General features: G+C 40.4%; 1 protein-coding gene across 1 annotated transcript in view; it reads right to left on the bottom strand.

Annotated features, from left to right (window-relative positions):
* Nucleotides 1-17,645, bottom strand: part of AQR (aquarius intron-binding spliceosomal factor) — a 110,168-nt gene that overhangs the window by 74,853 nt on the left and 17,670 nt on the right. The window contains exons 7-14 of the mRNA XM_019518940.1: nucleotides 16,645-16,713; nucleotides 13,852-13,952; nucleotides 9,396-9,472; nucleotides 7,888-7,952; nucleotides 6,321-6,437; nucleotides 3,036-3,149; nucleotides 1,939-2,042; nucleotides 387-489 (exon numbers count right to left, since the gene is read on the bottom strand). Coding sequence (XP_019374485.1) covers nucleotides 387-489; nucleotides 1,939-2,042; nucleotides 3,036-3,149; nucleotides 6,321-6,437; nucleotides 7,888-7,952; nucleotides 9,396-9,472; nucleotides 13,852-13,952; nucleotides 16,645-16,713 — 750 coding nt within the window. The remainder of the gene's footprint in view (nucleotides 1-386; nucleotides 490-1,938; nucleotides 2,043-3,035; nucleotides 3,150-6,320; nucleotides 6,438-7,887; nucleotides 7,953-9,395; nucleotides 9,473-13,851; nucleotides 13,953-16,644; nucleotides 16,714-17,645) is intronic.

Below are 17,645 nucleotides of genomic sequence, written 5' to 3' on the forward strand. Positions count from 1 at the left end.
AGTGACCAGAAATAACGGTCACAAGCTGGCAGAGGGTAGGTTTAGGTTAGATATCAGGAGGTGCTACTTCACAGTCAGGGCGGCTAGGATCTGGAACCAACTTCCAAGAGAAGTGGTGGAGGCTCCTACCCTGGGGGTTTAAGAGGAGGTTAGATGAACACCTTGCTGGCGTTGTTTGACCCCAGTACTCTTTCCTGCCATGGCAGGGGGTCGGACTCAATGATCTGCTCAGGTCCCTTCCGACCCTAGAAACTATGACTGCACAGCAACGACTGCAGTCAGCATCTTGTGTAGATACAGCCAGTATTTGTGATCTTACTCCAGTCGAGGAAAAAAAAAAAAAATCAAAACAAATAAGAAATTCAAGTAGCACTGGTGTAGTTTACCAGCAATTCTAGCAGCAACTCTTTTTCATAGCTTGTATCTTCCCTTTCCTGTAAAGTTGGTAACAAGCAGAGGTATGATGCCACCTGGTGGAGCGTGTTTGAACTGCATAGAATAAAAACAGACAAAAGTTGTTGCTATGTAATTTTTTACTTTTACAGCTGTTAAAACATCCTAAATGGCTTGTGTTCTCTAACTATAAAAACCACATACCAAGAAAAAAAGCCTTAGCATGGCTTATAAATTCTTTTTAGTCAAGCAGTCTTGTAATTTCCATGAAAAATCAATGTAGCATTTACACAATTATAAAAGTGATTAAAAAAATGACAGCTGGGGAGCACCATTCAGAAAGACTTTGGATACAAGAACAGAAAAACAGTCAAATTTTCTAGTTAAGGTTTTAATTGTCATCATTATTTCACTGATTCAATAGCAGTGGTTAGGCATCTTAACTTTTGGAACAAGTACATGGTTTGTTTTTTTACATCTCCCCTCCCTTCCCCCACCTCCCAACCAAGAAATGTTGTCATGGTATCAATAATTCCATTGCTGATCTTAATGCTGCATATAACAACAACTTAGGACCAAGATCATTCTTCATGTTTGGCTAATTATTAACCATTCATCCCCAAGAAAAGTCTTGAGGTATGCCTAGTTTTGCTGTGGGGCCTTATGCTGCAAACACACATGCAGGTACTTTTCCTCAAACAATTACATACTAATAATTGTTTATACTGCACATAGCTCCAATGTAGTCAAGAGATTAAAGGCCTCCAGATAAATGACAGATAAATTAGGTCTGAGAATCCTTGATTTACACTACAACATTCTGATGAAAAACTTTTGAGTACATGTCTTCTATAACCAAACTCCCCCCACACTCCCATTTTCTGCTTATACCATCTCTTCCACACTGAAGGAGTTACTGCCACTGCCCGTGAGAAAGTGCATGTAAACACTCCTGCTCCTTCTGCTGGCTTTAGCAGCCAATTCAGCAACTGGTATCTTCCCAAAGGGCCGTTTGTGATCAGTTAAAGCAGCTGCTACAGTGGGACTGCAGAGCAGTCAGAAACACATGGATATGTAAGCTTTTGGGAGGCTCTGCAGGGGCAGCCACTATCTGCAGTCAGAACTTCTTTCAGCATAACCCAAGTAAGTGTATACAAGGACTCAGACTCCCCAGCCAAGTAAAAGCAATACAAACTATTTGCCTAAAGACACCCAGCCAGAGGCAAGTAGAGGCGTACTGATAGATTCTTGGGGCTGATATTGACAGTCGATTTTTAAGGAGGCATATCGGCTGAAAGCAATCAGATTTCCAATACATAGCCTGGCAGCTTGTAGAGTAGTGTCCAGCTGGTTAGTCTGTTGTGGTAAAAGGGAAGGGGCGTGGGGGCAGGCAGGGGAGTAGATCGAGGTTCCTGCAGTGAGAGAGGGACTGGGGTTGGCATAGGCACTGACTAGCTGGGGTGGGGCGGGGCAGGACAGAGGCTGGAAAACCAAAAGATAGGACAGACAAAACTTAAAAAAGAAAAGTTAAATTTGTTGCTTTACCTCAGTGGTCCAAAGAACGTCAACAACGAATCACGTGTGTCAACCGCTGCCACGTTTGAGAGAGCAAAGTCATAGAGTTCTGGGAAATGTGCAAAAGCCGCTCTCTAAAAATGCCCACAAAATTCAGTGAGATATTCAACCAACATTGTCTATATATTAAGTCCAAATATAACAGTGCAAAATACATTGACAAGCAGTAAAAAAATAGAATGGCGCAAAACATGAATATTCTTGAACTGCATCTTCCTGCATATATGAAAGCACTACCAGAGGAGGAATAAAAAAAGCCAACTGTTCACAAAGAAGATGTTCATTGTTTTTACGTCCTCCTTCACTAAGGTGCATCTTTTCCAACTTTTCCAAACGCATTTCAATGCTAGACAATACTGCTGGAAAACACCATCACAAAGGATAGCAATTTAAATCTGAGCAAGATATGACAAGACCATAAAAAACTTAGGGATTTCATCCACCAAGGTTTCTTGATTTTTGAAGTAAAAATGGATATGAAAAAAAATCAAAGAACCTTAGAGGTTACAGTTCTGACTTGCTGTGAACACCTAAAGGGAAATAATTTCATGGTCTAATTAACACCATTCAAAGTATTTGTATTTATAATTGTATGAAAAATGTATCAAGGCATCTTTAAATGAACACAGGTAATGAGGACCTTGGTTTTACATCCTACCTGAAAGATAGCACTTTTAACAGCACACTTATGCTGAGGAAAGTGCCACCTATTGAATAATCACTGTCTAGTGCACCTAGCTTTTCAGTCCAAATAGTCGTGACTGACCCTTGTTAGTTAATGAGTTGACAAGATCCAAACTGGAAAGAGTAGTTTTACAGCAAAAAACAGACCTACTAATCTGTACATACGGACTGGCTATCTATGTGCATAAAATTTGAAATGTGTTAAATGAAAGCCTTCAGGATCTTTGAGTAAAGGTATATAAACTAAATATTAGTTTAAACACTATTCCTTGAATACAGCAAGAAAAAAACCCAAGAAGTTTCTTTCTAAGAACACCAGAATCACAACCTTGGTTGCAAATTGAGGTTTAAATAATAAAATTGAAACTCAGGCTTTTACCTACCTGTAGAGAAGTAATTCTATCATAGTGAATTGTAGTCATTTCATTTGCAGTCAAAGCATTTCCAGTCTGGTCATTGATTTCAAAGCCAGTATAGAATTTAAGCATATCCAAAAGCTGAAATAAAAGTACATGAAGTTTAGAGATGTGTATGACAATGGGGTATATAACTGCAACTTAGATTGTATGACAATGGGGTATACAACTGCAATAAAAGACCCTTATAATAAAAGGGATTAAATACAACTTCACAAATGTAAACACCTTGGAAGATGCATTTTTAGCAAGATATAGGTGGACATTAAAGCAAAACAACAAAACACTTGAACGGACTGATTAGCAATGTCAAAAATAACTTGAAAATTATTTAATCTAACAGCTTTACTACATTTTAAGGCAATCACAGCATAACCCAGAACATCTACCTGTTCAAACATATGCAGAGTTGTACAATTTAATTATAGATCTCCATATGGAGATGTTATCCTTCTGTCCACAGGCATATTAAACTGAATGCTATTCAGATGAATCCTTAGACAAAGGATATACTTGTATAAAGAATTAATTATTCAAGTACTATTTGATTACACAGTATCATTTTAAGAAGGACAATTCAGGGTAGATAAAAATCAATGATTTAAAAAAAACCCAAACAAAAAATTGATTTTTAAATTTAAAATCAGATTTTTTAAATTTAATCATGTTCTGATTCTTTTGTTAAGATACTTTAAAAATCACAACAGGCCATGGACTATATTAGGGGCCCAATCTTATGGGCTTCCCCAAGGCTCCTCTATAGATTAGTAAAGATGAAAGAAACCCATTCTGCCCAATGGAACTCAGTGCTCAGTCTAGAACAGGGGTGCGCAAAATGCGGCCCGGGGACTCGATGTGGCCGGCCAAGCCATTCTATCCAGCCTGCGGGGCCCCTAAAAAATTTAGTAAATTAATATTTACCTGCCCTGGACTGCCTGTCATGTGGTCCTCAATGGCTTGTCAAAACTCAGTAAGTGGCCCTCTGCCCAAAATTATTGCCCACCCCTGGTCTAGAAGATCCTACTAAGCATCTCTGTGATGCTTAGTTTCAGTTCTCAAACTGTGGACTTGTCTCCAGAGATAATGCACTTTTTGTAGAAACCAAGGATTAAGTCAAGGTTTCCTGACCAGTGATTTAAATTGATCTGATTTAAACCAAGCCCACCCTGGAAAAATACATCTCAGAAACATTCAAACATGTTAACAAGCAGGATACAATCACATGCCTTAAGGTAGCCATCTCCTTCAAGAGAGACTGAATTAATAACAATTAAAAAGCAATGGTTATCAAAGACATTCATATAGAAGCTAAAGCAGAGACCAGCTGCACAGATTACATCTGTGCTGTTCAATTATAATAAAGACAATGCTGTACTAGCAAACCACACCTGCTCCATGCACAGTATTTCATGAACCAGAAAATGTAGTAATGTTAGGATAATACTGAGTGCACACCAGTAACCTCTTCCTCTCAACAGAGCTTATTAGTACACACAGGCAAACTAAGGCAGCTAGTTACAGTACATGGGATTTGAGAAATAGTACATGCTGACTGGGCAGGGTGTCAATATAAGACTTCCATGCACCATATTTGAGCACCATAAATAAACCTACAGGAAACTTAGCTTAGTTGCAGTGAGATGAAGCTGCAAAAATATATCTTAAAGTAACTTCATTTATATAACTAAGCAGTACTATCTATAAATAGTTGCATAAGAAATGCAATGAAATGACAATGAATTTACCTGCTGGTTATAAGCTGGCGAGGGCAGTTTTAACAGTGCCACTATTCAAATTTTATATTACTGAAGTAGGATTTCAAGAACCCCTCTAATAAAACTGAAATGAAAATAAGCAACAACTTCTTGGAATATGTGGAACACTATGGCCACATATAGGTGCTACATCTGTATGGGAGAAAAGCCTGTCTCCTAGCACAAGGAGTATATATCCATTCAAGGGGTTTACGTGAAAGAAAAATGGTTCTTCCTCAAGGAAGTTCTACCTCTTCCAACACTTCTTTCCGATTCAGAAAGCATCCAACAGTTCCTTCTCTCCCTCCAAGGGAGAGGAAAGGAGGGAGATCACTGGCTGCCTAACAGCCATCCAGGTGGAAGGTACCAGGGAGCCTTGTGGGGAGCTTGCCCAATCCTACCAGTGACTGGTGGGACAAGTGCGGGGGGCCACACTCCCGCAGCAGGAGAAGAGTCTAAAACCTGAAACACGACACACAAAACTTAGTGATGCATGATTTAGTGACATTCACTCAGGAGGCAGATGTGCCTGGGTTCCAGACCTGGAAGAATGTGCCCCAGCAATTCCCCAGTTCCCAGCCCCTGGATTTTAAATGCCATTCCCATCATCCAGCTGGGCTGAGAGGCAGGTATTGCAAATCCCACAGGACCTGGAACCGTGACAGGGAAGGTGTTGCCACCAATCAGAGGTGGGGAATACAAAGCCACAGGATCTGAGAAAGCTAACCCTGTCCTCAGACTGTAAATGCTACCCTGCCCACTTCCCCAAGGGCTTTAAATTCTGTGTGCACTGCCAGTTGGGGCAATTTAGAAGCCAAAGAGGCAGGACCCAGGGTTGGTGAAGCTATCTCTAGCCCCGCTTTCCTGTGCCTCTGACTTTAAATCACTCTATGTCCAGCCTGCCTGGGTTAGACAAAAGGTGATTTAAAACCCAGGGGCTGCCTCTTTACAGCTTGTTCCCTTCCCAGGCAGGAGAAGGTAGGCTGTCAATTAATGGGCTTCCCCTAAAGGCACAGCTGGTCCACTGAGCAGCTCTAACAACCCTTGGCCAGAAAATTTCCCTTTGTAGCTCTCCAGCCAGGAGACTGGAATGCATATATAACACTCCAGCTCTGAAAAATATCCTGGAATAAATTCTTACCAGCAGAAATGAACACCTGTCAGTAGCTTATGTCTGCACAAATACAGAGGGCTGATAAACTAAAAAACAGCATTATAAAGTAGCAGGATTTTGGTCCCAAAAAGTACCTTTCCTTAAAAAAGAATCAAAATTCCATGCAGCACCTCTGGATGGCAAGACCCAAGTTTATCTGAATGTAACCAACTAAGAAATGGACTGTGCTACTTTAGACACTTCAATGCAACTAAAAATGAACACACACCAGAAGAGAGAGTTTCTCTCTTTTCAAAGGGCACAACTGCATAATACAAAGACAGAAACATTTTCATTCACTTGAGAATCGAGAAACTCTTCATTAATATAAACATTAAAGATTACCTGGCAGAAGAGATGGCCCTCTTTTTCCCTTTTAGCAAGACTGGACAGGTAACAGTGAACAACAAGATGGGAGTCATCTAATACTGTATTAAACCAGCGCCGGGTGGGCAACAAGGCCTAGAACACATAACTCTGTATTAGCAGTTTTATCATGCAGTGTTTTAGAAACCTTTGGCTCCCTACCTGTTTATTTTGAAAACAAAGGCAAAAATTAAATGCTGAGCAACTAGCAGGTGATATTATTTATGTTACTTATGCCGCAGATTCTCCTAATGACTCTAATGTGCCACTTCCAATCCAAACACTAACTCTCCTGTACTGCCCAAAGCACAGACAAGACGAACATAAAATTTACTGTTTATAAGCCTTTGGTTTAAGATTCAGCAGGCTACCATTTTAGCATATTCTCCCCTCCTTTGAATTTCACCCTGTATTTGCAAAAGTTTGGCTTTCATAATTAGGTAGGTGTTTCTAGTTACCAGGATCCTAGCAAAGTTTATTAAAGAAACACTTAACTTCTGTATGCCCTTTATCACTCAGTATGAACTGAAGTACCCATATTTTTTGTTCCTGTAAACATCAGTATGTTTACTAACACTGAAATGATTTAAAATAATATAAATGAAATAATATTCAGTAGTTAAAATCAACTGAAATTTGTCAATTATAAAACTTCTATTTAGTTAGACAATGCAAACATTTCACCGTAGGATCTGTCTGTCTTTTGTTCTCATGAAGTTTTGGCAAGAGAAGCAGTTTCCTTCAGCACTACATCCACTATCATTTAATGAATTCATCACAGTGTTTAATACATGAAGCCATTACCTATCCCAAAGGCTTATTCACTGTGAGTATAACCGGAAAGTTGAAACTTTTAATTAAGTATGAAATCTTCAGATTAATTTTTGAGTCTCTTGGACAGTGCTGTCAAGTCCACGAGTTTTCACTAACTACATTTAATTTAAGAAATGATGGGCAACTACAAATCAGTTGGCTTTAAGAGCTACCTATGCATTTTAAAGCTGCCAGGGAACTGTTTGAAATGGCTTAATGGGACAGCTTTTGTTATGGATTCAGAGCTTTGAACATTTTAATTGTTTGACAAAATTACTGCCTCAGTTCTAATACAGTCAGCTTTAAACTGGTCAGCTGAAGTTCCGTCTCTTCTGCACACTGGGAATTTAGTTCTATTACAGCTACTGATGGTCATCTGCAAGTCTCACTTGCACGAACTCCTAATTACAAACAGGCAAGCAACTACTTGCACAGGTTCAGTCAGTCCAGTTTCTAAATGGAGGTAAACTGCATCAGTGCAAACCAGGACTTATAATGTAGGTAAGATCAAGTTCTGCAGGACTATTCAGTGGATATGGCAACACTTGCTAAGTTACCGTGGGCTAGTTTTGGTAATATGACATAAGAAAATTATGTTCACTAGACAGAAATTTAACCCATATCTGTCTGAAACAGTCTGGAAGCAAAGAGTTGAAAGTAAACATTGAGTATTTGCTCATTCCAAAAATAATGACCGCTTGAGGTCAAACATTTTGTTTTATGGGTTTCTTACCTCTAAGTCTATCGTGAGTTCAATGAATCTTTCACAGTAATGAACTTGGTCCATGGAAACAGGACCTAAACACAAGAAAAGAAAAGGAAGTCAGAAACTCCTGTATTCTTCAATATTACACATTTTCACCACAGGTTTTAAAAACTGTCAACATATTTCCAATATTTCAACAAGAACTAAACACCTGGAGCTGACAGGCTTGTTAGCTACTATTGTGTATCAGATTAATACAGTAGATTACAGGCTGAATATTCCAGTGATCTGAAGCATTTGCCCATAACAAGAGTAGATTTTGGGTGAAACACCCATGAATAGGATTTTCAGAAGTCACTAGTAATATTAAGTACCTTAATTTAAGGGTGGGCAATTTTAGATGCTATAAAGGGATCTGACTACTCAAAAATGTTCATGGTCTGCCTTCAGACTTTAAAGGGCTTGGCTTTCAAATAGTATAAAATCTGAATATTCCAAAAGTGACATGTCAATTTGTATGCTTTTTAAAAATATAGTCTTTGCAGTTGTAGAAACAGTCAGTTTAGAAATTTGAAATTTTCTCAAGCTGTAAGCCTCCTGGGCTGACAGAGAATCAACTGCAAGACTATTCACAGCAACCAGGTTACCAGAAGGAACAAACCAAATGCACCCACTACTATACAGATACAGTATGGATGCCTAAAAGGTGCAGTGAGATTCCTTCTCCTAGCCCCTATGAAATCTCCCTGCATCTACCCTGGTGACTCCAGATTATCACCAGAGGGTGCCTTAAATGACACGTCCCAAGTTACATCACAATGCTAATACAGGAAGGAATCATGGTTTACTTAAATATCCCCTGATGAAGTGCCAAAGGGTGCACAAGAAAAGCATCATTCAAACAGATTGAAAGTATAACTTATTATAAATCTAAACAAACAAAACCTATCAAAGTAAAAAGGGACAAGGGGACAAACTAAAATAAACAGGGGGCCAGAATAGTCTAAAAAAACTAAAATGAAACAAAAAAAGCCTTTTCCTCTTTCCCACCCCCACCCCCCCAAAAAACCTAGCCTTGAGGCATTTGCATGTTTTTGTTTTGTTTTAAAGAAAAAAAGATGCATCCTGAAGGATGTACAGTGCAGGGCTATTAATGATTTACTGATTATTAATGAAGAAGATTTTCTCTCTGGCAGGACTAGGAGCAAGAGACTCAACCTGGAGGAGAGGAAATTTAGGTTGGAGATTAGGAGGAACTTTCTGACTATGATGGTGGTCAAGCATTAGAACACACTACCTGGAAAAGCTGTGGGATCTCCATCCCTGGAAATTCTTAAGAGCAGGTTGGACAGACACTTGGCTGGATGGTTTAGTCAGGGATGAGACCTAAGCACATGCTGAAATTCATCACTAAGTTCCAAGGCAATGAACTCAAATGTTTTGCTTAATTGAGTAATTAAAGGTGGAAAGAAACTTTTGCAAAGTAACATGTTTTTTAAATTAAATCACATGGATCCATAAAGGTGGACACATACCTGAGACAGGTATTGATTTTAGCACAGAGAGAAATTTCTGGATGAGCTGTGAAAGGAATCTTCTTTCTTGGTATGCCCTAAAATGAGACAAAATTAGTATTACAAAAATTCAAACCAAAGAATATTACATCTACTACCAGCATAACAGGATCTTAACTCAGTTCTTAAGGTCAGTTTCATCGATGCTAGCTAGGGTCGGAAGGGACCTCAACAGATCATAAAGTCCAACCCCCTGCCTAGGCAGGAGAGTGCTGGAGTCAGATGCCTATCCATAAGAATTTATCCCCCTGTCATTGCAATCACTCCTACTCAACCCAGACGGGACTTGAACTCTGATCTCCCACATGGTAGGCAGACACTCTACCACACAGACACCAGTGCTGGAACTGATATTCTGATTAATTTGTGTGGGGACCAGTGCTGACCAATTTACTATGGTCAACATTTTTGTAAAAGTTTCCCAAAGCTTTGTGATTTATGTTAGCAATAATATATCCTTTTTTTTTTTTTTTTTTTTAAACGCACAGCAAAAAATCATTTTTCTTTAGTGCCAAAGTGACTAACCTGGTAGCAAAGGCAACATTTGTATACTTACTGTATATAAATGACTCACCAATTACCAGAATAGTAATGAGGTGTTACAGAATGTGTTGATACATTGCCTGTACCTCCTTGCCCCACCCCTCCCCTAGCCCAGTGGTGGCCCAGGTATTGAAGGAAGTTCAAAAAGGCTGCTCCAATGAACAAAGTCCCCCAAAAGGAACAAATGCAAGAAACACTTTAAAAGAAAAAACTGAATACTGACAACACAAATAATTTAAAACAGGAATCTATCTGTATCCATCTATACAGTCCAATAAAATACTTAGCCTAAATACAAGAATCTTAAAAGCCAAATTTCTAAGTTCTAAAATATTAAAAGCCACTAATGGGTGGCCAGTGTTAGGGACAGCTTTACCCAAGTTTGAGACTAAGTTCTAAAGAAGCAAGGAGCTTTTTACATCAGCTGAAGGGAACCTCAGCCTAAACATGAGTTCACTTCAGGAGGAACTTGTCTTAAAGCAATACACAATGTTATCCCCTCAACACAACATGAACCATATGAAGTGCCTAAATAAAAAAATTACAACACAAATATGGTAAAAAGGATGCACCTAAGTCACCCTGCAGTCAAGATGAAGCCAACTGACCTAATGCTGATCTAGGTGGCCAAGAGCTGATCTAACTAACTTAGACTTGACCTTTCCCTTAACTTACAACTTCATTTAATGCTACTTCCATTAACCTTGCTTGTTAGCAGGATGAATAAAAATTAACAATTTTTTAAAATAAAAAACACTGATTTATTTAAATCAGATTTTTTTTTATTTAATTATGTTTTGATTTTTTTTTAAGATGCTTTTGAAAAAAATAAACATATAAAGATAGTTTTAATTAAAGATATGTTAAACCTCAAAGACAACATGGATATTCAGTTGGTCTAATAAAAGACATCTACTCAAAGAACCTTCCTGGCCTCATCATGGAATAGGGATTATGACTTCTAATTATATACTATTTGAGACAATATATTCATGTAACCTTTTCAGAAAAGTTTTATAAATAGGTCACAACAGGCCACTGACTATATTAAGGGACCCAATCTTATGGGCTTCCCAGAGGCTCCTCTATAGATTAGTAAAAGATTAATGAAACCCACTCTACCCAATGGGACTCAGTGCTCAATCTAGATTCTATAAAATCCCATTAAGCATCTCTGTGATGCTTAGTTTCAGTTCTCAAACTGTGGATTTGTGTCTCCAGAGATCATACGCAGACAAGGGTAGATGTAGTACCTTTTATTAGAGCAACTAAATAGTTGGAAGAATTGTTCTTTGCAGCTTTCGGGCACAACACTCTTCTTCAGAAATAAGGAGAGTTTGTTGTCTCCAGAGATAACATCCTTGTTAACAGTAGTATATGGAGATGAAACACCCGATTATCAGGGATTCAGGTTTTCTGTTTCCCATGGAAAAACAGTAAACCACAGATTTTGCCTTTTACCAAAGTCAAACATGGATTTCTTGATTTACCAGAGAAACCCATGGACAGAGCTGACCCAAGCAAGGTGTAGGGCCCAGGGTAAATCAGCTTGTCCACTGGCAGTACAGATTCACCATGGCCACTCTGCTCAACTCCGCAGCGCCACCCAAAGACCAGGGCCCAGGGCAGTTGCCCCAAATGCCGCCCGCCCCCCCCACCCTGGATGGCCCTGCCCGCAGATTTTGCAATGAGCTCCCCTGCCGGCTGGCAGAGAGCAGGAGGAAGGCGTGAGACAGGGGGCACCGTGTGCATAAACATGCACATGGCCCCAGGCAGCCTGCAGAGCAGCTCAAGCAGGTATTGGGGGAGGGAGAGGGGGACCGAGGCCCCTGTAGGGAGGGAGGGAGGGAGAGAGCTGGGCAGGGCTGGGGATGCTGCCCAGCCTGGCAGTGCTTTGGGCCCAGGGCCGCAATGCACAGCTGCAGGGCATCAGTGGGGAGCAGGATGGGGCTGCGGGTGCTCATCCAGGGAAGGGGGAGGGCCAGCTCCCCACTGCCATGTGCACTCCCAGGGGCAGGAGGAACAGCCCCATAGATCTGTACACTGCACAGGAAAGGGCTGCAGGCTTGAGCTCCTGCCCTGCTTCCCTAGGACCTCCACAGTGCAGTGGGCACAACACAGCGCTGTAGGGCACAGCGGGGCTACCAGGGATCTCCTCGCCGCTGAGAACTCCACACTGCCCTGGCGACGAGCCACCTGCGCATGCCACTGCTTTGAGGGGTGCAACCCCACACTGCTGGTCTCACTGCAGCCCTGCACTCAGGGCATTCATTGTCAGGGCAGCGCGGAGCTCACAGCAACCAGCAGCTTCTCTGTGCAGCTCTTCTGCTCTTTGCCATGCCAGGTTGTGCCTGATGGGCTGCGGAGGCCCTGGGGGAGGGAAGCAGGGCATCAGGAAACAGTGGGCCTGGACACAGAAGCTGCTTGCCACTGCAAGCTCCGCACTGCTTCCCTTCCCCAGGGCCTCCACAACCTGGCAGGCGTAACCCCAGTGCAGCAGGGAGCAGCGGAGCCACACGGAGAAGCTGCTCACTGCTGCGAGCTCCACGCTGCCCTGGTGCTGGCCTGTAGTGAGAGCAGCAGCATGGGTTTGCTCCCCTCAACGCAGTGGCACGCACAGGAGGCACATTGCCAGGGCAGAGCAGAGCTCTGGGGGAGGGAAGCAGGGCGGGAGCCTCAGCCCACAGCCTGCACCTACCCTGCATACAGATCTGGGTGGTGCAGGCCCCCCCTGCGCCCAGGCGTGTGCACAGTGGCAGGAAGCTACCCTGCTTGAGCCCACAGCAGGCAGCAGGGGGGCGTAGGGGCAGGATTTGTGATTTTTTTTTTTTTAAATCAGGAAAAACAAGGATCCCTGCTGATTACCTACCCAATTAGCTCTATTGTCTCTCTGCAATTTTGTGTACACAAAGTCAAACCCTTACCTTTCTCTAAAAGTACAGTTTCAAGAATTTAAATGAATAGAAGATAACAGACAAGAACGCACTTTTTAAAGAAAACAATGATTAAATTGAAACTTCCTGGCCAGCGATTTAAAATGTTTTGATTTAAATCAAATCCACCCTGCTTGTTAGCCTGACTCATGCTAACTTGCTCTTCGAAGGCAACCTAGGGCCTACTAAAAGGCCTAGACACTGTAGAAGCTGATAGGGAATTTAAACTTTTAGAAGCTCTACAGCAGTGGTGGCTAACACACAGTATATGTGCCACAAGCAAACCAAGAATCCTGGATGCTCAATTAAAGGGGTACCAGTGACATAAGTCAGGGTGACAGGGATTGGAGAGGCAATTAGTTCTGGCTCAAGGGTTTGGCCTCATGAGAACTGTGGGGGTAGGTGCTACCAAATTAAATGTTGCCACGTCCCAGCAGTGACAGGATTCAGCAGCACTGGGCAATGCTGATGGCTGATCATTAGTTGTATATGTTTGTCTAAATAAATCATTATTTGTAACCACTGTATTTTCTATTTTAAAGCATGTGAACAAAAATTACAGGTAAATCACATAGGCAGACACGGTTCTTTGGGTAGACGGGACGTCTTTTATTAGACCATCACATCTATCCAAAGAACCTTGTCTGCCCATGTCCTTAGACCAAAATGGCTACAACCAACAACCCTAAGGTAAATCAAAAAGGGACTTGTCTTTTATCTTAAGGACTTTTTAAACCAAATAGTTTAACTTCTGGTTGCAACATGATAATTAAGCCAAATACTAGTATCTGCTGGACTGCTATGCCCAGAAACAGCACACTATCAAATGTTGATTTGTTACTTTTATTTCTATCCAACTCAAACAGGTTCACCTTCAAAGCCAGACAAAAGTCAACAGACCGTATGTTTTCAAGTGAACATGAAAAGTTTCCAGAACATACTGTATTCGTGTCTTTTCATCCATTTTCTCATCATTCTTCTTGATAAGATTCCAAAATTTTCTAAGTTTTGGTGTCTTTTTCAATTCCTGTTCCAGGCGTGCCTGAAAAGTTGAAATAGTATTCAGCCACAAAGAACTCACTTCTATTGCATGGAATAAAAATCTAATTATATCTTTCTGTAAAGAAAAAAGTATGTAAATATACACAATAAAAGTAAACAAAAACAAAAACCCCTAGAGCAGCAGCCAACATAACTGGACTCCAAGACTACTCACAAATATCACTTGCAACAGAAGTTATAATAGTTCTTGCCTAGACATGCAACACCAATTAACAACCTCTAGGTCCCTTTAAGACAAGGGAGGGCAATTATTTTGGGCAGAGGACCCCTTACTGAGTTTGGGCAAGCCATCAAGGGCCGCATGACAGGCAGCCCAGGGCAGATAGATATTAATTTTCTAAATTTTTTTAGGGGCCCCATGGGCCATACAGAATGGCCTGGCAGGCTGCATCCAGCCCCCAGACCGCATTTTGCCCACCCCTGCTTTAAGATAACCATATTAACATCTTTGTGTAGTATGTAGAACATAGCACTATTGATAAAAAAGTAAAAAACTCATCTGTTAAAAAAAACAAACTGGAAAATGAAAAGAAAAACACCTTTCTTTCATTCCCTTCATTAAAAACTTGACAGCAGTGAAATCCACAAATTCCTTAGTTTCTTAATTAAATATCAAAAAGCTGCATTTTAAGTGATTTTCCTTCTTTTAGAGTGATTTTTAATTTCATTAAGAAAAAATCCTTCCCATTATATTTTCTTAGTCTCCAGCAAAAATGGTTTACATTAAAAAATATTCAAAATAAGCAATTGAAGCAAACCAGTTTTTCCTGGAAACCATGAAAAAACAATCAAATGGAAGCCAGGATAGATCACTCATTACAAGCAAAATTATAACAGTGAAACATCATTAAGGTAAATTAATCAATGCATAGATTCTGGGAAAAGCAACATACAGAGAATTTATAAAAATAAATTATCGATAACATTAACCTTAAGAATAATCATTAGAAACAACACGTAGACCAGGTAGACTAGATACGTACCGCCACGTTTTGTATAAAACAAACATTGGCTTGCAATACACATATAAGCTCAATATGCATGTAAAAGTTACAAAATATTACATATGAATAACTAAAACCAATAAAAAAACCTATTTAAAAAAAAGTGATCCCCTAAGCATACTATGAGCTTGTGCACCACCTTCCCAGAGGCTGAATTAAATTGCAGGGATACCCTTAGTCCTGGCATTGCCTAACTTCAGTAAACTTAATTTTGCAAACTCACATTTTTTCATGTAATTTCCTAGGTTTTTAAAAATCTAACTTTAAAAAGCTAACTTTTAAAAATCCAAATTCCATCACGTGAAAACATAATGGCTTTGAAATGAGTCAACATCTGGGTAATATGGGTTACAAAAAGACCTTTGGCAATTGAGGTACCAATTGACTTACCATGTGTTAACAGTAGGTGGTTGTCTTCTTTGTGAAGACCACAATAGGGAAATAGTATACACTTCACCAGTGGATCTTAGGACTTACTGTCAGTATGAATAGGAGCATGCCACAAATTAAAACTGGGGTGCCATATAAATGAGCTGCAAAGATGTTCCTCATCTTTTATAGAACATCTTTGTAGTGTTTTGCCATTGCATGGCACCATAAATCAACACATGTACCACAGGTACTATTTATGATGCAATTCACATGTTAATTGCATCTTAAAATGTGTGCTAGAGGCCCAAGACATTCAAGACACCCTCTACATTCAAATTAGCACCAGGAAAGGAGCAATTTGCTCCCTGTTCCTATGCCACAGAAATCCCCTCAACTGCAGGGAAGTCCTGTTCAACACCTATAATGTAAGTCTGGAACATGTATTATAGATAGAGTCTTCACGGAATTTAGCTGCCTCCTTAAAAGCCATATTGAATACATGTCAACTGGGATTTTCAGATTTGAACTTTGTCAGATTTGGTGGACTTGTTACAGAAATAGAAAAAAGCATATCACTCATGTAATGGCCCCAACATTGCTAAATTTCAAGTTTCTGTTCTGAAGTATAGAAATACTACAGCTTGTCAATGAAATGCAATTAGAACGCAAACCTTTTCTGACAAACCATTAAATGTTTTGCCAAATCAAACAAACAAACAAAATCAGCACGAGGCATCTGTAGACAACCAGCAAAGAACAACTCATCCCAAATGGTTAGAATTTAAAGGTTATAAACAACTGAAAATTAGGTCTAAAAAATGGAAAGTTCTAAGCAACCTTAAATATATGACACCTCCTACAACAGGGGTGGGCAAAATGGTGGATATGGCCAGCAGCCCGACTCCATTTGCCAGCAGCCCCAGCTCCCAGCCAGTCTCCACGGAGACCCCGGAAATGCAGATGTGTGACAGCACAGGGCCATCACAATGTGCAGCTGCAGATCTGGGGCTGTGCCCCAGGCTGGCACAACCCCCATGATCCTGGGGTCCCCATGGAGACCAGCCAGGAACAGTGCAGGCCGAACATGTCACCAGGTGGAGAGCTGCTTTGGGGCCGAGCTCTTGCGGTGGTGACAGCACGGGGTGAAGCCGGGACAAAGCCACTATTCACTGCCTGTATGCCCCTGCCTGAGGAACCTGTGCTCATCATGGGGGCATGCAGGCTTGAGCAGCTCCCCACCTGGCCTGGTATGCTGATGGGAAGGCAATTTTATCATTTTTACGATGATGTACTTACAGGCTGTAATCCCATCCACATTGGCAACGAGATGAGCTGCTGCACCTGTCCCCTGATCAAATCCACTTCCTGTTATAAAGCATTAAGAGAAAAGGCACCTTATAGCATTTATGAACTAGTTAGACATTATCTTGCAAATATATATTCTTATACAATTGTTTTAGGCATACTAACTTTAACGTAAAATAAGCAAATGCTATTTTGAGATGTAGCAGGCTACAAAGGCAAGAAAACACTAGTCTCTACACAGTGGCACTACCCAGACACCACTAAACAAGACTAGTGGCTTTACTTTTCTTTGGTTTCCTTTAATTAAACTTATGTCAGTATCCAAAATTGTAGTTTCCCTTTTAATCTATAAGACCTCCTCCATCTAATTGTTCCAAAGTAAACACTGAAAACATTTGACTTGACATCCCTGCCAATTATTCATCTGGCTGACACTGAATTTTCTTCATCTCTATTCTTCCTCATATGCCTCATTGTTTTTCTCCCTCTTGTTCATTTGGTTTCTTTCAAGCAAGCTGGTTTCCCAAACATGTGAAAGAAAAGAAACATGTGACGGTAACTCCTCCTCCAACTGAACTGTCTACTAATACTGCTTCAGGTGCTAAATCTCCAGCAAACCAGAGTCTGCCTTTTTCACTCCACTGAAACAACTCTCCCTGTGCTCTCCTGCACAGGTCTGAGAGGCTCAGCTCCATCTCCAACCTACTTAATAGCTATCATAACTTGTTCCCTTTTCCAAAGACTTCAGGTCTCAGTAACTTGCTTACTTTCAAAAGCACCTTCACATTTCCTGCAATACCAGGATATAGTAGACCAAAAGCCACTACTATTTCCTCTTTCAAATCCACTTAATTATGGAATATCAATAAATAATGGACTAAATAAAAAAAACAGTACAAAGAGTTTATATTTTTAAAAATATATCAAATTATCTGATCATAATTGTATGTAAATAAGCTTTTTTTTTTTTTTTTTTTACTTTTTCTTTCATT

This window comes from Gavialis gangeticus, unplaced genomic scaffold, assembly GCF_001723915.1.
Source record: "Gavialis gangeticus isolate Ggan-Ray unplaced genomic scaffold, GavGan_comp1, whole genome shotgun sequence".
In the NCBI taxonomy this organism is placed as follows: domain Eukaryota; kingdom Metazoa; phylum Chordata; order Crocodylia; family Gavialidae; genus Gavialis; species Gavialis gangeticus.